The 27,285-nt window shown below is 48.3% G+C and overlaps 1 protein-coding gene across 2 annotated transcripts in view; it reads right to left on the reverse strand.

Moving 5' to 3' along the window:
- The window catches only part of LOC146863792 (receptor-type tyrosine-protein phosphatase kappa-like), a 1,244,093-nt gene that overhangs the window by 911,913 nt on the left and 304,895 nt on the right, over window positions 1-27,285 (reverse strand). For both annotated transcript variants that reach the window (XM_085628087.1, XM_085628078.1), the window contains exon 6: window positions 22,051-22,239. In XM_085628087.1, coding sequence (XP_085484213.1) covers window positions 22,051-22,239 — 189 coding nt within the window. The remainder of the gene's footprint in view (window positions 1-22,050; window positions 22,240-27,285) is intronic.

The following is a 27,285-nucleotide window of genomic DNA, read 5'->3' on the forward strand; positions in this document are numbered from 1 at the left end:
CGTGCCCCACCCCGCTACTCGCTGCTTTCACCTCCTGCGTCCTGCTCGATCCCTCACCGTAGCCACTGCCAAATGGTCTCTCGCAAACTGCTGCTCCGCCGTTTCTAAGTGCGCTGTAGGTGTACTCTGTGGGTGTACACTGGAGCCTCTTGGGTAGATGTAAAATTCCGTTTTGTTTCCGCTCTATTCTGTTCTATTCCACTCTGTGTAAGGGATAGGGCGGGAGGGGGCGACACCAACAGCGGGGCAGGGCCGAACACGGGCACGGCCAAGTCTTCAAAGCGGCAAGAAGCGATGATGAAGGTGGCCCCGCAAATGGCAAAGGTCAGTGGCGGCAACAGCACCAGCCAGCCAGCTCCAGCTCCAGCTCCAACCGGCACCGCTCCCTCAACAGGCAACACCAGCCGGCACCGCTCCCTCAGTAGGGAGAGAGAGGAGGAGCAGCGGCAGCAGCAGCCGACCGACCTGCCGACCAATCAGAAGCCAGGGCGGGCCCCCCGACCAGGCCCCAGTGAACGCGGCAAGTTCAGGCTTCTTTCTTTTGCCCCGGGCCCCCTCTTCCGTATTTCCCGTATTCCACGAATCCGGGAGCAACGGGAATGACGGCGGCAGGCTCGGGGTGCTGAACAAGACAAGGCAGGCAGGACGTCCTCAGCGCTCGCAACAGCGTCAGCAGCAGACGGAACCGGGACCGGAACTGAAGGGTGTTCAGGGGTCTGGCCACATCTGTGTCTGTTTTGAGGGCCAACAGAACATAGTCTCTGTGCTTTGTGAATAATGTTACCCCATCGTAGTTCGTATCCAGGATCTTGAACTGTACCTCCAGCCTGAAGGATGTTGCTTTGAGCCATCCCTGCCGTCTTGAACCTGCTGCCCCTGCCAGTTGACAAAAGCCTGTGGAGACAATGTCCATTGCACAGTCTATTATTTCAGATGAGGTGCACTAGCCTTCCTGCAAGATTTTTCTTGTTTCAGATCTCTTTTCCTCAGGTACTAGGACGATGAGGGCACTGATATATGACCACTTCTGCCGATCGTAGCGACCCAGAATCACCAGAGAATTGGCTGCACAAATGGTGATGGCAGACATGGTGGAGAACCTCTTGTCTATATTGTCCAAGCGCCTGCCTTATTTTGTCTGTTGGCGTAGAGATGGTACAGGATATTAGATTCTTTCTGGCATAGTTACCCCCACTTGTTGCCTGTTGTCAGCGTGTGTTGACTGTAGTACACTGGCATCCTGCTAATCAGAAGCCCGTGTCTGTGCTCTCTATCCTCCATTCATTGGTAAGTAATGAGTACACCCCACAATTGGTATACAGGTGTATCCCTGAAAGTCCATAGAAAATGGTACAAAGGTACCTAGGGCATTGGTACACCAGGGGTCTTTCATGGGCTGCAAAATGTATTCTGCCACCCATGGGAGCCCATGCAAACTGTGCCTGCTGGCCTGCCATTTCAGCCTGCGTGAAATAGAGCATGTACCTTTCACTTCAGATATACAGCTTTCCTTATATCCTGGTCACTGCACTTGAAACCGATAAGTCACTCCTAAGGTAGGCCTTACAGCCCACAGACAGGGTGCAAAGTTCTAAAAGTGAGGGTGCCCCTGCACGAGCAGAGACACCAATCCAAGCCCCAGAGTCCATTCTTTGGCTTTATAAGTGCGGGAAAGCCTTTTTAAGGTATGTAGTGGACACTGGCTAAGTTGAGATGTCCAGCTACATAATGGCTTCACCGAACGTGGTCAAGTTTGGTATCCAACAGGTGAGAATTATGCAACTACACTGATTCCAGTGTTAGCTGCATGATACAATGTACTGTGGGGCTCCTTAGAGGACCCTCCATGTCTACCTGTGTAGTCTTGCAGGGTCTGCGTACAAGCCAGTGCTGCTGCCAAACCCGGATACTGTTCTGCCCTCCTGCTGCTGAGCTTAACTCGGGCAGGGGAAGGTAGAACAAAGGACTGCATGTAGAGGAGAGGTTTAGCCACCTCTCCTTTAGAAATAGGTGTCTTAGGCTAGTGTTGGGGTGATTCAGAGGCCTCCAAACTGCTTTGAAGGGCAGATTTGGTGCCCTCCTTCCATAAACCAGTTTGCCCAGTTCAGGAGCCCCTGGCTCCCGCTCTGGTGCAAAACTACAGAAAGGACAGGGGAGTGACCATCCCTCTGTTGTGCCCCTCCCTTAGGAGTTGCCCAGAGCTCTGCCAGGCGGCCACTTGATTCTGCCATTTGAATCTTAGTTTGGCAGAGGCCCCTGGGAGCACCTGACTGGTTAGGCCACCAGAATAGCGTCCCTGACCCCCCCCACCCAATATGCGGGTCACCGCAGAAGTAGTCATATCCCCTTTTGGTCACTTAAGGGCTCCCCTGAGGGTGGATCCATAGATTCAGCCAGACTCCATCCTCAAGAACCGACTAGCACCGCCTGCAGATTTATCTAATGACTCTTCTGCTTTTGGCACCAAACTCTGCTGGCCGGACTGAGCCAGGAACCAAGACAAAAACTGCTTCTGATAGTAAGCCTCCTACTGCAACTTTGTCTCTATACTCTTCCAAGTTCTGCAACTTCTGTGACTGTGTATTCTCCTGAGTTTCCCACGACTCTGCATGCATCAAGATAGCAAGAAGGAATCAACCTTGGAGTAAAGGAGTCACTCCCTTGCATTTTCAGGCACCTCGACAATAACAAACAACTTGTAGTTCCTGTTGTAGAGGCAGGAGGTGTCTGGATAACAACACAGGTGGTGATGTTTTTCTCTCCAGAGGCCTGACCAGTCTTCTCTGCAACATGGGAGACTGTAATCCCTCTCCAGATGACCGGATCCACATCCCTGTGCACCACGCCCTGTTGCCATTTCCAAGGCTTGTTGGCCCCCTGACTGAAGATCTTCAAGCTCTAAGAAATCCCAGCCTCCAGCCTCTCACAGCCCCAACATTGATATCCTCCCTGCTTCACCAGGGACCTGGCCACCATCTTGTGTGTGCTGCAGAGGTCTCATTGTGACTCCCTGTGCTTGCTGCCAGAGGGTCCTTCTGGTGTCTCCTTCGATTCCTGCTGGCTGTCCTGCTGAGGGCCATCCCTGATTTATCCTTGCTGGTGGAGTCCCTGAGACCTTGCTGGTTTGCAACTTAGCATTTCACATGCAACACATATGTTGCGTTTGCCAAGGCTTGATGGCGGTCTTGCCATCCACTGACCTTACTGCATCTCGTCAACCGACATGGAACAGCTCGTGGACGACTCCGCTGCTCCTGCATCGTCGCCTGGCTCCACAGCTCTATCTTCAAGACCCCTGTGCTACAGAAAAGTGCCTCCGTCAAGAGCTGGCATTGTGTTGCTGCTGCTCCTGGACACCTCCGGGTGGTGTGACACTATATCCCCTCTTTTAGCAGGAACTCCTTGTATGGAATCCACGTTTAGGTTCCACCGACATGGTCCACAAGACTTTGTAGCAGCTGGGAATCTGAGGCTCTCCACTGACGTCTACAGGCGGTTTCGACAGCACTTTGCACCTACGCACCCAGGTATCCCGGTGTAGGTATCCTTGTTCTCTGGGTATCCGGGGGTGGGGGTGTGTTCCAACCTCCCTTATTCCAACGGGTTTTATCTGGGTCCTTTGGGAAGGGTTCTGAATCAGAAAACTGTGACTTCCCTACATTAGCGTATGGACACTGACCCGAGCCATCACCTCTGCACACGAGTGCCTAGCAACTCTTAGTTTGCTTTCCAGTGGTGGTTCCATGCTCCCCCTGGTCCCTAGTTCCTTGAGTGTTAGTCTTGGTTCGGAACTCACCTCACATTCCATTTTTTTAAGTATATGGTTTGGTCCCCCCGTAGGGGCCCGTGTGTTTTCTAGGCTTTACTTACCTGTTTTCAAGTACATTTTATTGTGTATTGATATCTCCGGGTAGGAGATATACCAACGTAGTTTTAATATTAGTGTGTAATAAATGCAACGTTTATAGCTAACAGTGGTGTGGTTCTTTCTTGTGTGTAAGCTTCCCTGACTGACTTTGTGTAATGCACCCACTTTACACCCTCATGAATAAGCCTTAGTTGCTTTCCACAGCTACCCCTCGAGAGCTTTGGTTATCAAGGACCACTTCTACTATCACTAAGGGTTGCCTGGACTCAGTGCACAATGCCTCCTCAATAGGTGGACACCATATACTGAGCCAGCCTCCTGCAGATGGGTGCAGAAGCGTGTTTGGAGTGACAATGCGCCGCTTGCAAAATCACAGAATCTGGTTTGGAATGACCTGTGAGGCAGGCAGGAGAATTCTCTGGAGCCCTGTATTTTTTAATTAATATGAGGGAAAACAGCAGCTGGGTTTCTCATGATTTTAATGTCTTCCTTCCAGACATAATCAATGATGGGGATGACTTGGACTGACTTCCTGGTATGTTCTTTAAAATCATAACAAAAACAGTTAACACTCTCCTCCTCGTGCCACCTTGTCAAAAAAGAAAACCACACAATCACGCTCCTTCTCCGAAAATGCTGCGAATATCTGGAATGCTCTCCCCAAGGATTTGCGATGTAACCCCTCTTACCTCCGCTTTAAAAAAGACCTCAAACATCACCTTCTCAGCAAGTATTGGGGTCCTTAACCTGGCTTCTGATCCTACACTCTGCTCCCCCCCCCATTTTGATCCTACTTTACCTCACGCCTATATCTCACCTCTCCCTCCACCTCTTTTTATATTTTCCCCTATTCACTCTCTTCCTTCCCTCCCCGCTCCTCCATCTCCTACCCTTCCCCCTCCTCCAAAAATCTCTCTCTGTCTACTTTACGTCCTCTTCCCCAATGTGGTGCTTCCCACCTATTCTTATCTAATTATACCTCAAACACAGCCCAGCCCGGAATCTTTTTTCTCCTACCTTCACTCTTTACGTAACTTTACCTGCGATTGTTGATACTATGTAAAATAGCCCTCCGTGAGCGCCTTTTCATGTATATTGCTCTTTGCCCTTTCTGTTTAATTAATTAGTTTTATTTTACCAGTCTGAATGCTCAACTGTTCTTTGTCCTGTAATCTTTTTGTACACATGTAAAGCGCTCTGATACCCTCGGGTCGAGCCAGCGCTATATACAACCTTTCAAATAAATAAAGCAGTTGGACGGCTTGACAGAAATTGGCAAGTGAAACCTTGTTGCATCCCGGTCCATTAAATTATGAAAACCCCCAATATCCTCTGGAGGAAAGTCTACTGGCTATACTGGTGGAGGCGACGGAGTGGGGATAAGGTAATTGTCCCATTCATTTTGCGGAGGCTGAGGCTCCGGAACCTCACCTTCCTCCCTTTTGTCATCTGATGACGTTGGGTCCTCCCTTGGTGGCACTGCTATGTGGGAAGCAGGCGTCATCCTGGTTATAATAGGGGGAGGAACAGGCCTTGGAGTAGCAGGAGAGGTAAGCTGAGGTGGAGCCACTTGATGCTCCTCTGGACGTTCGGGGAATCTTTTATGGTAATCTTGAAGCATGGCCTGCAGATCTTGAAATAGTGACATGGGCACTTGTATGTCACCCTGTCTGGGCTGTATAGTACTGATAATTCTCATAATGTCTCTTTGTAGGAGGGGCATTATAATGTTGATAGTCTTGCTTTTCCTCTTCCATATTGTCAGCATCCTGATACTTGAATTGGAGCTGTGAGCTGCTCCAAAAGCGCCCTTATTATACGACTCCTACAGGTCTAATAGGTGACTTGGTGGAAGAGGAGAGACTTTACTGGGAGAAGGCAGTTCAGGTTCTGAAAAGTTGCACTGGAAATGTTTGTTATTTTTATCATTGTCGACGGTATTGTAGACAATGTCATCGTCAAGGAAATGGTCACTGGCATGGTGTCAGGTTGACTCGAGGGTCGTCAGTACACTTTCGTCAGTGGGCTCATAGTCGACGATGTCATTGGTGGTAATGTTGACGCGGTCCTCGACACTGTAGTCGACGATAAGATTCTCATCGACGGGATTGGTGCATCGACGGAAGTTGTCTTCGCCGTCGATGGTCTTGTAGATGAGAGAGTAGTGACCGTCATCGACGATATTGCTGTCGACAGTGATGGTGCCGTTGATGGGGCTCAAAGAGGAGTCATGTTCCTCCTCGTCGACGGATGAGGGGAAGATGAATGCAGGCATTGCCCAGCTTTAGTAGATGGTGTGCGGGGTTCAAAGGAGGCAGCCTCTGCGGAGATATGCTTCTTTTTCTCCTTTCTTAGAGATTCTTTGGGGTGATATGTTTTTAGGGCCTTCTTGCTCTCCTCAGATGTCCCTTGGTCAGAGGATCCTGCTCTTTTGTGAGACCTTACAGAGGCATCACTGTCTTCCTCAGAAGAGGTGGATTTCTGACGTTTAGTCGCCTGTAGCCACAGAAGGAGCCTCGCCTCCCTGTCCATTAAGGTTTTGAAGGAAAAAGTGTGGCATATTTTACATTCCTTTACCTTTTGCTGGGTGTAGAGACAGTAAAGACAGTCTTTATATGGGTCATCCACATGCAGCCTTTTCTTTCCGCAGCTTCTGCAGGATCTGAAGGTCTTTTTTCGATGTATAAGACACAGTAGCAGATATTCAGGATAAATTCTAAATGGAAAAAAAACTGAGCAGAGCTCAGAGAGACTTTCTTCACATGACGTGCGGTAAAAATCAGAGAGACTTAGCCTCTCTTGGGAGTATTCTACAGGGTGCTGTCGCCTGATTGGCTATTGTTCAAGTTTTTTCCTTTTTTAAAAAGGACATAAATCGTCTATTGAAGTGATTGCTTATTGCCATAATGGCCTACGATAGTAATACATACTGCTTTATTATTATGGTACCGTGGAACACCCACTCGACAGGGAATGAATGATTCAAGTATATTAATCGATGAAGAATCAAATACTGGAGAATTAGTCATATTTTTGTATATAGCCATAAATACCCCATTGTTCTTATCTAGGAAAATCCAAATCTATCACACAACAATGTAAATGCATTATAGCAAAGAATACATACTGTTAAAACAACCCAAACAGGTTTGCAGAAAGTTGTCTACAATAGTTTATCAAAATGCTCCTCATTTCTAAATCTAGACAAATAGGCTCTACTGGGAGCCTGGGTTTCACTCATAACAAGCACTGGCAAAACTGATAGGTTGGGCTGTAATGTGGCTACAAATGGATCCAGTATGTTTTTCTTGCCAGTTTGTGCATGATTTACATCATACCTTTAGGAAAAGGCGAGGGGCCATTAGCTCTGCATCACCGTATAACTATCAAAGCTAATGGCTGAGCCAGTTCTTGTTTACTGAGCAATGCGTACCAAATGTGAGAGCATGTGTTTACTTGCTAGCAGGCCATGACAAAGGTGCACTGCTGCACATTAAAAAACAAAATCCATCCTACCTTGGTGCTCCTAACATTGCCCCCATCCCACTTGCTATTTCACTATATTTTCTTTTTTTTGCACTTCCAGTGCAGGCCGAAGTGTGAAGGCGCGAATTTCTTTAAATTGAACATTCAGTATCCAGTAAATGAGATAACAAACATTTCGCACCATGGGGTAATTGTACAACAGAGCATTAGTGCAGCCCCTCCCACCTGCAGCATTAGTGCCTGATACTACGTCTTCCATGTAAAGCGGTGCATCAGGGCAGTCCCACCCCCACCTGCAGCGTTAGAGCCCGATTACTACATCTGTCTTCCATGTAAAGCTGTGCATCAGTGCAGCCCCACCCACCTTCAGCGTTAGCATCTAATTAATCCATGTCTTTCATGTGAAGCTGCGCATCAGGGCAGCCCTTGCAACCTGCAGCATTAGTGCCTGATACTACGTCTTCCATGTAAAGCTGTGCATCAGGGCAGCCCCTCCCGCCTGCAGCGTTAGCGCCTGATTACTACATCTGTCTTCAATGTAAAGCTGTGCATCAGTGCAGCCCCTCCCGCCTGCAGCGTTAGCGCCTGACTAGTACAATTGGCTTCCACATGAGCTGAGCATCAGTGCAGCCATCCCACCTTCAGCGTTAGCATCTAATTAATCCATGTCTTCCATGTAAAGCTGTGTATCAGTGCAGCCCTCCCACCTGCAGCATTAGAATCTAATTAGTACATGTCTTTCATGTGAAGGTGCGCATCAGGACAGCCCTTCTCACCTTCAGCATTAGCACCTGATTACTACAACTGTCTTTCACGTAAAGCTGTGCATCAGGGCAGCGCCTCCCACCTGCAGCATTAGCGCCTGATTACTACATCTGTCTTCCACGTAAAGCTGTGCATCAGGGCAGCGCCTCCCACCTGCAGCATTAGCGCCTGATTACTACATCTGTCTTCCATGTAAAGCTGTGCATCAGGCCAGTCCCTCCAACCCGCGGCATTAGCGCTCGATTACTACATCTGTCTTCCACGTACATCGGTGCATTAGTGCAGCCCTACTGCCCACCTGCAGCATTATTGCCTGATTACTACATCTGTCTTAATTGTAAAGCTGTGCATCAGTACAGTCCCTCCCACCTGCAGTATTGGCTCTGGATTACTACATCCTTCTTCCATGTTAAATTAAGCTGTACATCAGTGCAGCCCCTCCCACCCGCAGGTTTAGCGCCTGATTACTACATCTGTCTTCCATGTAAGCTGTGCATCAGGGCAGCCCTCCACCTGCAGCGTTAGCACCTGATACTACACCTGACTTCCATATAAAGCTGTGCATCGGTGCAGCCCCCACCTGCAGCACTAGCGCCTGATTACTACATCTGTCTTCCATGTAAAGCGGTGCATCAGTGCAGCCCCTCCACACTGCAGCATCAGCTGCTGATTAATACATACGTCTTCCATGTAAAGCTGGGCATCAGGGCAGCCCTTCCCACCTGCTGCATTAGCGCCTGATTACTACACCTGAGTTCCATGTAAAGCTGTGCATCAGGGCAGTACCTCCAACCCGCAGCATTAGTGCTCGATTACTACATCTGTCTTCACTTACAGCGGTGCATTAGTGCAGCCCCACTGCCCACCTGCAGCATTAGTGCCTGATGACTACATCTGTCTTCCTTGTAAAGCTGTGCATTAGTGCAGCCCTTCCCACCTGCAGCATTAGCGCCTGATTACTACATCTGTCTTCCATGTAAAGCTGTGCATCAGGGCAGCCCCCCACCTGCAGCGTTAGCGCCTGATTACTACACCTGTCTTCCATGCAAAGCTGTGCATCAGTGCAACCCCTCCTACCTGCAGTATTAGCGCCTAATTACTACATCTATCTTCCATGTAAAGCTATGCATCAATGCAGCCCTGACCACCTGTAGCATTAGCACCTGATTACTACGTCTGTCTTCCATGTAAAGCTGTGCATCAGTGGATCCCCTTTCACCTGCAGCATTGGCGCCTGATTACTTCATCTGTCTTCCATGTAAAGCTCTGCATCAGGCCAGCCCCTCTCACCTGCAGCATTAGCGCCTGATTGCTACACCTGCCTTCCACGTAAAGCTGTGCATCATGGCTGCCCCTCCCACATGAAGCATTAGTGACTGATTACTACACCTGTTTTCCACGTTAAGGTCTGTATCTGTGCAGTCCATCCTTCCTACCACATTAGGGCCTGATTACTACACATCATTTCTCCGTAAAGTGGTGCATCAGTGCACCCCCTCCCACCTGTTGAGTTAGAACCCGATTACTAAACTTTTCTTCCAGTTAAAGGTGTGCAGCCCCTCCTACCTGCAGCATTAGCCCCTGATTAGTGCACCTGTTTTCCACATAAAGTTGTGTATCATGGCAGCCCCCCCACCTGCAGAATTAGCACCTAATTACTACATCTATTTTCCATGTAAAGCTGTGCATCAGTGCAGCCAATCTCACGTGCAGCATTAGCGCCTGATTACTACATCTGTCTTCCATGCAAAGCTGTGCATCAGGGCAGACCCTCCCACATGCAGCATTAGCGCCTGATTACTACACCTGTCTTCCAAGTAAAGCTGTGTGTAGGAGAGTAGGATCTGCTTCACATGGGTACCCCCACTTTTTGCTGGTGTGTCACTGTTTTTCGACCGTGGTCTGGCTGTGGCCCTGCTAATCAGGACCCCAGCCTAGTTGCTTCCTCTCTAAAATGGTTTCCATGTACATTTCTAATTGGATTCTGGAGTGCCTTATAAGCCCCTAGTATATGGTATACTATGTACCTAGGGCATAGGTACCTCAGAGGCCTACCAGGGGCTGAAGCATGTATTATGCCACCCCTGGGAAGCACTCCAAAATGACACCACAGGTCTGCTACTGCAGCCTGGGTAAGGTGGTGCTTGCACCCCTTACAGTGGTATAGGCTACCTATATCACTACCATTGCACACACATATAAAACCTATAAGTCACTCCTATGGCAGGCCTTAACAATCCTGAAGGCAGAGTGCTTGGTTTGTATGTGAGAGGGTGCCCCTGCATGAGCAGAGCGTTTGGAGTACCTCCTCTGATGCTGTTTGTGGTGCAGCCTGACCATATACTCTTAAGTGCATTATTACCTCGCGGTAAATGCTAACTTTCCACTGGCTGCACGGAAACATGTTGTGTTTGGCGTCAAATGCTATGGAATACTACTCCACCCCGCCAGTTCTGGCGGCGGGGGTAGCATTCCACCCTTCTAGAGGGAGAGACATGTTCACACTGGTCTAACCCGGTAAGACTTTCTACAGCCCTGGCAACAAAAAATGGATGCCTCTGCCACAGACACTGGTCTGGCCTCCTGCTGCTGACCGAAACTCTGGCAGGGGAGGCCTGGACAATAGGTTTCCTGTCCCAGGGCGTTGTAACCACCTCCCCAGACAGGTAGATGTGTATTGGGGTTGGGCGGGAGCACTCTCTGGTGCTTTGAAGTCCTGCACTGGGGGCACACTTGGTGTCCCTTTGCATAGTCCAGTTCAAACCGGTTGCAGGGGCTACCTGCCCCTGCTCTGGCGTGAAACTGGACAAAGGAAATGGGTGTAACCACCCCTCTTTCCAAACCCTCCCATAGGTGGGTCCCTAGAGTATGTCCAACCCCCAAACTTAGTGTAAGTATGGGAACCCAGTCCTTGTGACTTAAGATTACCCTGGATGAAACTCTGCAACATATATCCTGGACCTTCGACTTTCTATTTCGACTAAAAGACGGAAGACATCTCCCTTGGGGTCAAGGAGTGACTCCCCTGCTTGGCAGGCACCCAAAGTAGCAACTGACCGGTCTGCATCGCTGAAGCTCGCGCCGGACGCTGAAGTCTTTGCATCACCAGAGGTAGATTTCCAAACTTCCCGAGGCTACCCTGAGTCCACAGCAAAGCTGAGGCCCGTGGCTATCGTGGGTGACGTGGAACCGTGACCCCTGGACACCGTGAACTTTTGCAGCTCCATCATCTTCCTGGTCTTTCTCGAAGGTGTGCTTTGGGCTCTGAGTAGCCCTAGCCTTGCGCCTCTCCTGCACTGAAGATTTTTCTGGCCTCCACTTCACGAGTGACCCGTGGGCCAGTTTCCAGTGCGACCGCTTGAGGCTCCTTCGCGATTGCTAGCCCATTGGCTAGTGGGTCCCCACGAAGGCAACTACTCTTCTGATTGGGCTTCCCTGGTTGCTCCAGACATGCCCTGACTTACCCTCACTGGGTGAGTCCCCCAGACCTTGCTGGTCTGCACCGCCGTCCTTTCTCTGATTCCAAGTGACTTGCCGTTGCCGAGGCTTGTTGGGTCCAATCTGGTCGCCGACAGCGCAGCACTCAACAGACTTTGTGGGACAGCTGGAATCCAGATCCTGGTCATCATTGGCGCCTCCTGGACCTCGTGGCTGAAGAGTCAAGACACCCGTCAACTCACCTGAAGCACCCAACATCTGTGGGCATTGGTCAATCGTGCCCTTGGTCACTGGTAAGTGACCCAGACTCTGTCCCCTCTGCTTTCAGGTTCCTTCCATCCTAGATCCAGGCTTGGATCGCTTCGGACACTTCTCCTCTTCACGGCAGCAGCACTTCTTCGCCAGTTTCCATTGAAATCGACGACACAACCAGATACCAAAAGACACCTATACACCCGGCTTCCCTGGGTGAGGTAACACGAGTACTCTGGTGCTCCCGTAGGTGCTAGCCCTAGAACTTCCTAATTCCAAAAGGGTTTGGTCCTGACTCGATTCTAAGTGGCCCTAATCTTTAAATTTCCAACCGCGACATTGCCGATAGAAGCTAACAGGAACCCGCGGTTGTGTTTACACACTGCACACGGCTCCCGTGGGTCCCCTGTGTCACTACCTTGGGTGGTTCCTTGGGGTCCCAGCGATTCTACAGACTCTAGGCCTTGCGCCTAGTTCAGTCGTAGTTCTTATACCACTTTTTTGGTATATGGTTTGGTACGCCCCTAGGGCCCAAATGTGTATTTGTGCTATTACTGTTGATAACTAACTTGAGTCAGAGTGAGTCACAGGAGCTTTATTCGATTGATATGTTATTCAATCATAAAAGCACATAAGAAAGAAATATGTACAGTAGGTAAGAATTAATTAGTTAAAACAATAGAAATTTCATAATTATTATAACACAATCTTCAGTACATATAAAGGGACATAAATATGAGGCTAAAAATCAATTAAACATATATAAGCTTCCGATAAATAAAAACTTGTTTTAAAAAGCTCACGATTCTAAAAACACTATGCTCATTGTCAAGATATTGCAGAGCCTGAAAGGCTGGTCAACATTGGCGGAGACCGAACACTTTTAAAACGGGCACTATATACAGTTTTCTTAAGTGGGTATACAATTTACACAAAAATAGAACATGAATCGTTGATTGGGAGGAACTATTATCACATAGGCAAGGCTGAAGGTTTCTCGACCAATCATTCATCTTTGGTAATGACACTAATCTGTGAAAACCCCCCAGTCTAAATCTTGTTAGAATGAATCTATCGTATACACCAGGTACAAAGGTTAGATAGGGTTGAATTTTAAATGTGGTTAAAATCATCTGTTTTTGGAGGACAGTGGGTTTTAATGAATCATTTGTCATTCTGTGGCTTTCCAAAAGCAGTAGCCCTTCTCTTCTCAAGTCCTTCCATGAAATAGTCCCAAGTGAACTTGGATTATTAAAATTCTCCAAACGACCAAGGTCATTTAAGAAGTTACGTACGTACGCAATCCAGGGGATGTTCAAACACCCATCCAGTTTACAAATATCTAAAATAATCTCCAGATTCAATTTTGCCTCTTCCTTAATCCAGAGCCTATGCCATAAAAGGATAGGCTCTAGCTTAATTAAATCAGAGTTAAAGGTAAGCCCCAGTTCTGCGTGACATACGGTAGAAGAAGTACCACTTGGGACTGATAAAAGGTATTTGAGAAATGAGTTCTCAACATGCTGAATTTTGTTCACATCTGCTAGCCCCCAGAGCCCTGCTCCATAGGTGGCTAATGAGACACACTTGGCCTTATATATTTTTATAAGTTTCACCGGTGGTCTTTTACCCAATCTTTTAGCGAAGTTAATAAGGGCAGTGGTGGCTCTAAGGAAAGCCAGTTTCTTGGCGTCAATCGCTTGCGCCCATGTGTCACCGTGCGTAAAAAAAAATCCCAAGATAAGAGAATTTGGCAGTTGTCTCGATCTTTTGTCCTGCAACAAACATTGTATTAAATTTCTTTATCCTACGCCCACAGTGCATAGAGTACGTTTTAGACGTGTTTACTCTCAAGCCTAAATTCTTCATAAAATTCGTAAAGCTGTCCAGCAGCCTCTGAAGGCCCACCTGCGTTCGGGACATAAGAACTGCATCATCTGCGTATAAGAGTGCTGGGATGGGTCTCCCAGCCACAAGAGGACAGTCATTGTTATTTTCAAGTAATTAAAAAGGAAAGGGGCCAAGACACAACCTTGCCTAACACCACTATTTATCGAAAAAGCGCCTGACCGTTCCCCATTTACCTCACAACGGATTCGGGCCGTAGCTTCATTGTAAAATCTTTTAAGATAATAAATAATCCTATCTTCTACCCCTAATTTTTCTAAAATAGCCCAGAGTTTACTGTGGATCACACAGTCGAAAGCGGCTGTTAGATCCACAAATACTAAAAACAGATTCCCCTTTTTATTTTTTGCCCTTGTGTATTTCCCAATCAGTAATGACAGATTAAGACCCTGTTCAACAGTGCCCAAGCCTGCACGGAAACCGTATTGGAGGTCTGACAGGACAGAGTTTGCCTCCGCCCAGTCCTGAAGACGTTCCAAAATGACACGCCCCACAACTTTAGTTATAGCGTCCAACAAAGAGATAGGCCTATAACAGCCTAGATCTTGCCTGCCCCCTTCTTAAAAATAGGCACGATGGTTGATTCCACCCAGGTGGGTAAGAAAGCCGAGTTACAACTTGCAGACAACACCTGAAGAATGATGGGGCCCCACAAAGGTAAATTTGACTTGAAAAAGTCAATTGGGACCCCATCGGAGCCAGGAGCTTTGCCTCCCTGGCTAGAAGAGAGAGCTCGCTCTATTTTATCCAGAGTGAAATCTAGATTCACAACCGCAGGAAAAGAGATAAACTGCTGTTTCTCATATTCATTATTATACAAGATATCCGGATTTCCCTCACCTTTATAAACTGCTGAAAAATGGCAAATCCATTGGTCGCCAGTAATGGAGACTTCAATGGAAGGGCCAGGATCACTTATGAGGAAAGGCGCCTTAACCGCCTTCCAAAAGGCCTGGCCATCACCTAGCAATGAGGCTTCATGTAAGACTTCCCAGGCATCTCTCTTCAGTGTAGCTTTCCTATCCCTAATAGCTTTCCTATATTCCCCTCTAGCGTGTCTTATATCATTCTGATTTCTCGGTATTATGTGCAACACTTTTTTCATGATAGAATATGATTGTGTACACCCGGAGTCAAACCAACCATTAGACTTCCTAGAACCCCTTTTCTTTCTAAGGAGAGATGCCTGTATTGTACTAGAAATCTCCTTAAAAGAGTTTAAAATACTATCTGGGCTAGCAATTTCACTCAGACACCTCTCGATAGCATCCTTGCATTTACCTATCACATACTTAACTGTGGCGGTCTGGTCAACCATTGACCAGCGTACCGAGTAACCGTTTAGACTACCCAGAGCAACATTCTCCAGTAACCTGTCACTACCTAACGGCCTAGTAATTCTATTTGAAGGAAGTGTAATCGCCGTACAAAGGGGGAAGTGATCACTCAGTGCAATCCCTGAGACGCTAAATGATTGAATAAAATTAGCGTGTGAAAGTCTGTTGTGGAACAAAGTCCGCGCCCACTAAAAGTCCAGGGCATAGACAGGGGGTGGGGGGGTACACAATTCATTAACAAAGCCCAGATCGAGACTGAAAATTAAGTCATTATACAAATCTCCCACTGCAGAATGTTTGAAGTGAGAGGTGGGGGCTCCATCCTCCTGCAACCCACAAATATTATCATCAAAGTTAGGACACAGTGCACAATTAAAATCTCCAACCAGCAACAACATTGTTTCTTTTGCCTTATTCACACCTACATTTTTTAATCGTTTGCCCAGATCTTTTATGAAGAGACTAACTTTGTCAGAGGGAAAATTATTATAAAAATTGGTCAGAACAAGGCGATACCTTGCATCAATATTTATTGCGACCACTTGACAATAAGGGTCGCTAACTAATAGTGTTACCTCCTTCACATTTAAGTTACTAGAAATATAGGTACATATCCCACCTTTTGCCCTCCCACGTAATGAATCCATGGCTGGGGTGTGAAATGTCCTATACCCATTTATGTGAATCGCTTCCTGGGTCCAAGTTTCCTGTAGACACAGGATGTCTGATTGGGAGATAAAAGCTTGCCAAAGCGGGTTGTCTAATTTAGGGCGAATACCAGCAATATTCCAAGAGACAATATGACAAACAGCGCACTTATCGCTGTCTATCATTGTTGTATGGAATACCGGGAGGGGAGGGGCCTCTAGAGGAGCTAATTATCCAGTTTGGTTGGCACACAAATGAGATACAGGGCCCTGATGCTCATCTGGGGTGTTAACAATTTGGGAATGTGTAATCGTAGCTTTACCCATTGTCAATTTTCCAGCATCATTGCTCCTGGTAGACCCAAGGGTGGCTAAGTTTAAATCAGTAACCATCCCCTGGCCCAGTCAATCAATGTCCTCCAGTGAGTTCAAAGCATCAAATCGATTGCTCACAGGGCACATGTACCTTAATTCTCCCCTACCTTGGTAGTTTTCCACCCCAAACCTAGGTCTACGTGGTCTTATCGGTTGGTAAAAATAACATAGTGGAAGAATGTTAATCTCGGTGGGATTAACAGGCCCGTTACTGCTCCTTTCCAAAATTGTGTGAACCAAGTGAGGAGAATTAAAAGTTACCACTATGCAATCTCCGTGGAGGGTCTTGATGGAGTTTCCTACCCATCCAATTCTCCTTACCATTTTAAATTCAGAAAAAAGAGCATTGCTACTACCTGTCCTTGACGCAATCAAGTGTAAGGACTTGTTACGCAAAGTAGACCAATGCTCCAAGGAGTTAACTGAGAATGGGGGAATATTCGTTAAAACAACTGTGTAGGGGGCTTCTTCTGGAGGAAGATTTAAATTTCTAGTAGGATTCAGGGATTTAACTCGAAGAAGTTGGTGGTTTGACTCCTTTTCCTCCACTACGTGAGGTCCTATCTTCCCAGCTTCTCTATTACCTTTACCAGAAACTATGTTGTTATCAGATGTGGTATTGGAAGGTAACATAGTTGTAGATGGGGTCTCGATATGAGTCTCTATAAGAGTCAAATGGTTCACAACACCCAGAGTGACAGGGTTCTCATTATGCTCTAGTACCCCTTTATTAATAGTTACTGGGTTAACCATCCTCTTCCCTTTTTCCGCAGCATCTACAACACATGCACTAATCTTGGGACGCAGAGAGCCTGTTATACACGATTTACTGGAGACCAATTCCTCTACTATCATAAGCCTTGCTTCTATCAGAGTTATCTTTTGGAAAATGGGTTCTAATAGAACGGACATCATAGTTTCTAATCTCCCCCAAAAAGATCCATCTTCACTGCTAACAACAGGACTCCCTCTGGGTGTGGACGGGGCTGTAACCGGGGGGCATTCCACAGGAACTATTTCATTTGTCTCAGGTCTTACATTTCCCCCGGTTGTTTTTTTTGCAGGTTTGCTAGGTTTGGTAGGGCCTCGACTCTTCCTTTTCTTTGTCAGCGGGGCTGCAGTACGAACTGCTCTCGATTTTGTTTTTTGACCTCTAGTGGAAACTATGGGCCTGTCAACAGAGGTGTCTAATTCAGAGGAAGAGGAAGCAATCTCAGTAGCAATCTCTTTCTCATTCAGGGCATGCTCAGTCGTACAAGGTCGCAGGGAAGAAGTGGCTTGGGTAACTAGTGGACTCGGTCCAGGGAAAGCAGGGGTTAGGGAGAGTCTACATTGGGCGAATAAGGGCGAGTCCAGCGACAGTCTACGTTCAGTGAGCTCAATCTCATTTATTAGAACGGATTCTGCCCTTGATAAAAAAGCATCGAGGGTCCCTGCAGCACCCTGACCTTTTCCCAGTTTATGCCTATTCATTTTTAAAGAGGTAAATGCTAGCACAAATTAAAAGGGCTAGACCTTATTACAGACAATAATACAAATCCCTCATTGAATGAGCAAAATTATATTACAAGAGTCCGCCGTCTATTAGTCTTAGATTATACAACAGTGCCTTGTTGTGTTAGGTGAATGGTTCAGTCATAATCCAGAGTCCATAATCCAATAGAGATAAAAGGGGGTGATACCCTTAGACACATAACCAAGGGAGGTGGCCCTTCCCCTTCCTGGTAATGACGGGCAAGGACGGGCCCGCCCTTAGCCCAGGCTTTGCCCGGGCGCCACCCGCACGCGTCCCGCGCTGCGTGGGTCTGGTGCTGCTTAAATCGCGCCTCCAGGCGCGCTCCGCCGCATCAGTCAGGCGACGAAGCAGAGAACTGTGGGGGATGTGGTTCCCGGTCCTGCGTGAGCCAAGGGAGCTGTTCCCCTCATGGCTGAAATGTAGGTGCCTGATGCGGTGGCTGTTTCTCTCACGGCGATGGTAAGTTCCCCCAGGCTGTGGACTGTCTCATTCAGAAACCTTCAGATAGCGCGTAACCAGTCTGGCCGGCGAAGTCCTCGGCGGTGCCCATCAGCTGAGAGCTGCCCATGGTACCTCTCCGGGTGCTGTCAGCGCTCTCTTCCCTGAAAAAACTGATTGTTGGTTCCATTCGTTTTTATTCCATGTTAATGATTAATGGCAGACAATACATGTTTAGTCGCATTCAACGACTTTTTCAAGGCTTCAAACAGTCCGTCTGGATAAGTCATCAAATAGGAACTGCAAGTCTCTCCCAACAGTAGGTTCTACAGACCAAGGGACTGCAGGGGTGTAATCTCAGACTATCAAAAGTCAGTTTAAAGTCTGAGCTGTTGTAAATACAGGTGTAGTCGGACCTTGATACGTCACATGCACTAAGTGTGACCAAAACCAGACCGTCTCGATTGCACGTGTCTCTGTGTTACTGTTGATAACTAACTTGTAAATTAAGTACTTTGAACTCCAGTCTCATATAGAGGGGTATGTTTTATCTTAAATACATATATTTTAAATATATACTTGGTGTGGTTGTCCTTTCAATTGGTCATTCAAGAGATTATAGACTGGTAAAACAAGCTGCTTTACATTCCTTCAAGACTTAGCATGAAGGCTGCTCTCCATAGCTACCACTAGGATAGCTTTCAATAAAAGTTGTCTTTAACCTATCACCATAAGGGGTTGTTTGGACTGATACAGGGTGCGCACTAGAACTAGTGGACATCATATATCATGCCAACTTCTCACACTGTGCATCAGTGCAGCCCCCCACCTGCAGCATTAGTGCCTGATTACAACATCTGCCTTTCAGGTAAAGCTATGCATCAGTGCAGACCCTCCCAACTGCAGCAATAGCGCCTGATTACTACATCTGTCTTCCATGTAAAGCTGTGCATCAGGGGAGGCCCTCCAACCCGCAGCACTGGCGCTCGATTACTATATCTATCTACCACATACAGCGGTGCATTAGTGCAGCTCCACTGCCCACCTGTAGCATTAGTGCCTGATTACTACATCTGTCTTCCTTTGAAAACTATGAATCAGTGCAGCCCCTCCAAACTGCAGTATTAGCGCTCGATTACTACATCTGTCTTCCATGTAAAGCTGTGAATCAGGGCAGCACCTCCCACCTGCAGCATTAGCGCCTGATTACTACATCTGTCTTCCATGTAAAGCTGTGCATCAGGGCAGTCCCTCCAACCCGCAGCATTAGCGCTCGATTCCTACATCTGTCTTCCACGTACAGCGGTGCATTAGTGCAGCCCCACTGCCCACCTGCAGCATTAGTGCCTGATTACTACATCTGTCTTCCTTGTAAAGCTGTGCATCACTGCATTTCCTCCCACCTGCAGTATTAGCGCTCGATTACTACATCCATCTTCCATGTTTAGCTGTGCATCAGGGCAGTCCCTCTCACCTGCGGCATTAGCGCCTGATTACTACATCTGTCTTCCATGTAAAGCTGTGCATCATTGCAGCCCCTCCCACCTGCAGCATTAGCACCTGATCACTATTGCTGTCTTCCATGTAAAGCCGTGATCAGTGCAGCCCCACCCACCTGCATTAATAGCACCTGATTACTACACCTGTCTTACATGTACAGCGGTGCATCAGTGCAGCCCCTCCCACCCGCAGGTTTAGCGCCTGATTACTACATCTGTCTTCCAAGTAAAGCTGTGCATCAGTGCAGCCCCTCCCACCTGCAGCTTCAGCACCTGGTTACTACATCTGTCTTACATGTAAGGCTGTGCATCGGTGCAGCTCCTCTCAACTGCAGCATTAGCGCCGGATTGCTACACCTGCCTTCCATGTAAAGCTGTGCATCAGGGCAGCCGCTCCCACCTGCAGCAATAGCGCCTGATTACTACACCTGTTTTCCACGTAAATCTTTTCTTCCAGTTAAATGTGTGCAGCCCCTCCCACCAGCAGCATTAGCACCTGATTAATACATCTATTTTCCATGTAAAGCTGAGCATCAGGGCAACCCCTCCCACCTGCAGCATCAGCGCCTGATTTACTACATCTGTCTTCCACGTAAAGCTGGGTATCAGTGCAACCCGTCCAACCTACACCATTAGCACCTGATTTCTTCATCTCTCTTCCATGTAAAGCTGGGCATCTGTGCAGCCCCTACCACCTGCAGCATTAGCGCCTGATTACTTCATCTGTTTTCCATGTAAAGCTGTGCATCAGGGCAGCCCCTCCCACCTGCAGTGTCAGCACCTGATTACTACATCTGTCTTCCATGTAAAGCAGTGGAGCCCCTCCCACCTGCAGCGTTAGTGCCTGATTACTACATCTTTCTTCCATATAAAGCTGTGCAGCCCCTCCTACCTGCAGCGTCAGCGCCTGATTACTACATCTGTCTTCCATGTAAAGCTGTGCAGCCCCTCCTACCTGCAGCATTAAAGCCTGATTACTGCATCTGTCTTCCATGTAAAGCGGTGCAGCCCCTCCTACCTGCAGCGTCAGTGCCTGATTACTACATCTGTCTTTCATATAAAGCTGTGCAGCCTCTCCTACCTGCAGCGTCAACACCTGATTACTACATCTGTCTTCCATTTAAAGCTGTGCAGCCCCTCCTACCTGCAGCGTCAACGCCTTATTACTACATCTGTCTTCCATATCAAGCAGTGCAGCCCCTTCTACCTGCAGCGTGAGCGCCTGATTACTACATCTGTCTTCCATGTAAAGCTATGCATCAGTGCAGCCCCTCCAACCCGCAGCATTAGGCCCTGATTATTACAAATGTCCTCAATGTAAAGCTGGGCAGTCCCTCCCACCTGCACCATTAGTGCCTGATGACTGCATCTGTCTTCCATGTAAAGCTGGGCATCAGTGCAGCCCCTCCTACCTGCAGCGTCAGCGCCTGATTACTACATCTGTCTTCCATGTTAAGCTGTGCAGCCCCTCCTACCTGCAGTGTCAACGCCTGATTACTACATCTGTCTTCCATGTAAAGCTGGGCATCAGTGCAGCCCCTCCTACCTGCAGCGTCGGCTCCTGATAACTACATCTGTCTTCCATGTAAAGCGGTGCAGCCCCTCCTACCTGCAGCGTCAGCGCCTGATTACTACATCTGTCTTTCATATAAAGCTGTGCAGCCCTTCCTACCTGCTGTGTCAACGCCTGATTACTACATCTTTCTTCCATATAAAGCTGTGCAGCCCCTCCTACCTGTAGCGTCAACGCCTGATTACTACATCTGTCTTCCATTTAAAGCTGTGCAGCCCCTCCTACCTGCAGCATTGGCGCCTGATTACTACATCTGTCTTCCATGTAAAGCGGTGCTACCCCTCCTACCTGCAGCGTCAACACCTGATTACTACATCTGTCTTCAATGTAAAGCGGTGCTGCCCCTTCTACCTGCAGCGTCAACGCCTGATTACTACATCTGTCTTCCATATAAAGCTGTGTATCAGTGGAGCCCCTCCCACCTGCAGCGTCAGCGCCTGATTACTACATCTGTCTTCAATGTGAAGCGGTGCAGCCCCTCCTACCTGCAGCGTCAACGCCTGATTACTACACCTGTCTTCAATGTAAAGCGGTGCTGCCCCTTCTACCTGCAGCGTGAGCGCCTGATTACTACATCTGTCTTCCATGTAAAGCTATGCATCAGTGCAGCCCCTCACACCTGCAGCATTAGTGCCTGATTACTGCATCTGTCTTCCATGTAAAGCGGTGCAGCCCCTCCTACCTGCAGCGTCAGCGCCTGATTACTACATCTGTCTTCCATGTAAAGCAGTGCAGCCCCTCCTACCTGCAGCGTCAGCGCCTGATTACTACATCTGTCTTCCATGTAAAGCGGTGCAGCCCCTCCTACCTGCAGCGTCAGCGCCTGATTACTACATCTTTGAAAATGCTGTGTAAGTCACAGTCAGTGCACAAATCGCAGCCACTATTTGCAGCCTTCCCAGAGATAAAACAGGCCCCGAGTTCAACAGAAGGATTAGGGGTACTTACGGATGCAGGTGGGTGTCCCATTCCACTCACTGTCGTCACTCTGGTATTTTTTTCTGCACTCTATTTCAGACGGTGAAGGCTGATACTCCTCGGAGCACGTCACTTGTACTTTCTCTCCACGATCATACCACGGTTCGGAGGGAGAGAGGGTGAAAGGTGACCTGTGTAGGGTTGGGTTTCTGCATCGTTCTGAAAAATAAAAGTAACACGAGAGTGTAGAGGAGCATCAGAGAGCTGGTGTGTGAGACCGCCGCAAGGAGAGCGCACAGGTTGTAGTGATACAGAGGAATTGTTTTATAGAACAGTACGCTCCATCCGCCCTTCCCCCCCACGGACACACACTCTCTCGTCCACTCACTCATTGTAAACAAGTCCATGGTGGAGGAAGACCGGGGACCCGGAGCCTTAAACCTTCCAGAGGTGCGGTCCGGGACGTTTCCTACCATGACAGGTTTGTCTCCTGCTCAGAGGGTGGGTGGTCACTACGGAAGGGATGCCGGGGATACCATGACGGGTTTGTCTCCTGCTCAGAGGGTGGGTGGTCACTACGGAAGGGATGCCGGGGATACCATGACGGGTTTGTCTCCTGCTCAGAGGGTGGGTGGTCACTATGGAAGGGATGCCGGGGATACCATGACGGGTTTGTCTCCTGCTCAGAGGGTGGGTGGTCACTATGGAAGGGATGCCGGGGATACCATGACGGGTTTGTCTCCTGCTCAGAGGGTGGGTGGTCACTACGGAAGGGATGCCGGGGATACTATGACGGGTTTGTCTCCTGCTCAGAGGGTGGGTGGTCACTATGGAAGGGATGCCGGGGATACTATGACGGGTTTGTCTCAGGCTCAGAGGGTGGGTGGTCACTACGGAAGGGATGCCGGGGATACTATGACGGGTTTGTCTCAGGCTCAGAGGGTGGGTGGTCACTACGGAAGGGATGCCAGGGATACCATGACGGGTTTGTCTCAGGCTCAGAGGGTGGGTGGTCACTATGGAAGGGATGCCGGGGATACTATGACGGGTTTGTCTCCTGCTCAGAGGGTGGGTGGTCACTATGGAAGGGATGCCGGGGATACCATGACGGGTTTGTCTCCTGCTCAGAGGGTGGGTGGTCACTACGGAAGGGATGCCAGGGATACCATGACGGGTTTGTCTCCTGCTCAGAGGGTGGGTGGTCACTACGGAAGGGATGCCGGGGATACCATGACGGGTTTGTCTCCTGCTCAGAGGGTGGGTGGTCACTACGGAAGGGATGCCGGGGATACCATGACGGGTTTGTCTCCTGCTCAGAGGGTGGGTGGTCACTACGGAAGGGATGCCGGGGATACTATGACGGGTTTGTCTCCTGCTCAGAGGGTGGGTGGTAACTACGGAAGGGATGCCAGGGATACCATGACGGGTTTGTCTCCTGCTCAGAGGGTGGGTGGTCACTACGGAAGGGATGGCGGGGATACCATGACGGGTGTGTCTCCTGCTCAGAGGGTGGGTGGTCACTACGGAAGGGATGCCGGGGATACTATGACGGGTTTGTCTCAGGCTCAGAGGGTGGGTGGTCACTACGGAAGGGATGCCAGGGATACCATGACGGGTTTGTCTCCTGCTCAGAGGGTGGGTGGTCACTACGGAAGGGATGCCGGGGATACCATGACGGGTTTGTCTCCTGCTCAGAGGGTGGTTGGTCACTACGGAAGGGATGCCGGGGATACCATGACGGGTTTGTCTCCTGCTCAGAGGGTGGGTGGTCACTACGGAAGGCATGCCGGGGATACCATGACGGGTTTGTCTCCTGCTCAGAGGGTGGGTGGTAACTACGGAAGGGATGCCAGGGATACCATGACGGGTTTGTCTCCTGCTCAGAGGGTGGGTGGTCACTACGGAAGGGATGCCGGGGATACCATGACGGGTTTGTCTCCTGCTCAGAGGGTGGGTGGTCACTACGGAAGGGATGCCGGGGATACTATGACGGGTTTGTCTCAGGCTCAGAGGGTGGGTGGTCACTACGGAAGGGATGCCAGGGATACCATGACGGGTTTGTCTCCTGCTCAGAGGGTGGGTGGTCACTACGGAAGGGATGCCGGGGATACCATGACGGGTTTGTCTCCTGCTCAGAGGGTGGGTGGTCACTACGGAAGGGATGCCGGGGATACCATGACGGGTTTGTCTCCTGCTCAGAGGGTGGGTGGTCACTACGGAAGGGCTGCCGGGGATACCATGACGGGTTTGTCTCCTGCTCAGAGGGTGGGTGGTCACTACGGAAGGGATGCCGGGGATACCATGACGGGTTTGTCTCCTGCTCAGAGGGTGGGTGGTCACTACGGAAGGGATGCCGGGGATACCATGACGGGTTTGTCTCCTGCTCAGAGGGTGGGTGGTCACTACGGAAGGGCTGCCGGGGATACCATGACGGGTTTGTCTCCTGCTCAGAGGGTGGGTGGTCACTACGGAAGGGATGCCGGGGATACCATGACGGGTTTGTCTCCTGCTCAGAGGGTGGGTGGACACTACGGAAGGGATGCCGGGGATCCTTCCGTAGTGCAAACCAGTCTAGTGCATGCATGAGAGCCGATATGGTGAACGCAACAGATTCAAATCCGTCAGGACAGAAGCTTCCAGACCAGCGCTCCCCAAACCTTTTAGACAAGCGGCTGTGACCCACAAAGCTTTAACGGACATGAGGCGGGGTCATAGAAGACATGCTTTCAACATGCTGTGAATTACCAGAATACCAATCTCTTTTTGCATTCCACTCTGACACCAATTGTAACAACCTTGACCGCGCCCTTCCATATGTCACAATGGACCGTGGCCAAAATATTGACCAGCCCTTTTCAGAGTGGGGTGTCGGCCTGTGGCACCTGTTCACTAAAATCACAAGGCTTCTGAGAAATCTTGGTGTTCATACCAGTGATTCTAGTAACCCCTTCTGCAGCAGCGTATTGGGTAAGGCCTCGCATTCATTTTCATGTTAAAACGAGGCCCAGTGGTGCATTTTGGACGGATTCACGTGTTTCGGAAATTGTGCCTCATTGCAAGGCCTAGATGCAGGAAAATGCAGATAAATCAAGCATTCAAGATGGCTGGCAAAAAGATAAGGCTGTCTAATTGTTTCCTTCTAGTTCACACACTAACAAATTGGGTTTCAACTATTATCTTTTTCCTATTTATGACAAATCATTAGGTTAATCCCGTGACTCTTCAACTGAAGTTACCTAGATACTGAAAGATTCACCTTGACTTGCAGTCTCTTAATTAAAAATACCTGCTTTCCTGTTTTCAGTCTGTTTTGGTTGTGAACTCCATTGGGTGCTTTTCTAGTGTTTTTCAAAGTAAAAAAAACAAAAATATATGAAAATCAATTGGTTATCAGTGTTTAAAACTTTTTGCAACATCCAAAAGTGGTACCTTTTCAGAATTTATATAGAACATTTTCTTTTATTTCCTTCGTTCATTCCTATTGTCAATTCTAATTTTATTCTTTCCTGCTCATAAATCCCTTCTCTGTGCACTTTCCTCTTTCAAGTAATGTTCCATTGATCCTCTCACCTCCATGCCTGTCTCATTTCCCTGCACTCACACACTTTTTTTCCAGCAGTCCATCATATCCCAGGTCAAAGATGTAACTAGATGGGGATATATTTGCATGTCATTAAGATTTGATTGGAACAAATAAAAGGTTAACCATGTGCACTTAACACCTTCCTTCTGCTCTGTTCTTCAGGCAAATGACAAAGGTTGGCGGAATTAATATTTTCTACATAACATATATGAAATATATATTTCATGGACGCCTCAGTAGTCTGTTATTGTGAGCTAGTTTCACATTGCCCGGTTCTTTGTCTTGAGATACCCACAAAGGACTAGGCTAATAAATGCATTAATGCTGTCTGATCTCTGCCTATTCCTTCTCTACCTGGTCACACAGGAGAAGCCAGCTAAGGAATAATTATGCATACATTTAGCTATAGGGCCTTTGGTGACAGCAGGCTATGCTCCTCTAGGGAGGGCTGATACCCCTGAAACCCTTCCCGGGATGCATGTTTCTGGTCCAGGGAGGGCCTAGCCTGGCAGTTCAAGCAGGACTGTTACCATGGGACACAGGGTCAAGACTGATTTGCATATGGCTGGGTCTAAACTGGAATGGCATGGTGAGCAAACAAACAATGGAGTCAACCCAGATCAGTGAGTGGGGGTGAGTGTTTGATTTGTTCAGCATTCCGCCCATCATCTGTTCTATTTGCCTCTAAGGAGAAGCAGCTGAGGTAGTAAAAAAACTTCATGACATGCAGGATGCCTTGGGTCATTTGCCTGTGCAGTTCACATTGTGATTGAAATTTATTGTAGATTGTTGGGCTTTGCCTGCAGAGATTTGTGCTTATCTGAAAGCCAGCAAAGGACAGCTAAACATTGATTTTGACCAAAATGCGGGCCTTTGTTTATCTGGAAGCAATACAGGGACTCTGCTCTTGCCGGCTGTTGGTAAGAGTTGCACATAGCACTTTACCTTGGCGTTTTGTCTGTGTGCGATGTCCTAGTACATTTTTGTCTTGGGGAAAAGAATGAACATAGCTCAATATGGCCCATTGAATGAGGTCACAGTGGATTGGCCATGGCATGCTGGCAAGTATCAAGCCTTGTTTCTATATCAATGGTTCCAAGCTTTATTTTGACATGGGCCAGTAGGAATGAAAGTCTACATTTAATGGCAGGTGACACCGTGACTACTGGGAGGAGTCACCCTGTCCTCTGGCAATCTTGTAAGGAGGTCAACGTAACACCTAGTCTTTGACATTCAGGTCCTCTAAATTTCCGGTCACTCTTCTTAGTTTTGTAGACTGGACGTCTTAGTTTCCTAGACTGGTTTAATATGGAACCGTTCAGTAATTCAGGTAGCACTTAAAAGTTCTGCAGCTTCCCTTCTTGACTTTCAACTTTATTAATGAGTAGTGCTAGGGAATAAGTTGAGTGAGGAGGTGGTGACAATATATCATTTCAACACCCACAACCTCATGATTTGATGCTCTTTACCAAACCACACATTCATCCAAAACATCTTGAATCCAAGGTTTTACCAAACTTGATTCATGCCTGGAGTAATAGAAATACCTTAACAGACATACAGCAAACAGATAGTGGCCTATCATGCATGACCCTTCTCCGACGACTTTCTATCTTTTAAAAATTAACAACATGTGGACAGATAGTAAGTTAGAATGTATATGTCTTGTATATGGACTTAAG

This window comes from Triturus cristatus, chromosome 2_1, assembly GCF_964204655.1.
Source record: "Triturus cristatus chromosome 2_1, aTriCri1.1, whole genome shotgun sequence".
Classification (NCBI taxonomy): Eukaryota; Metazoa; Chordata; class Amphibia; order Caudata; family Salamandridae; genus Triturus; species Triturus cristatus.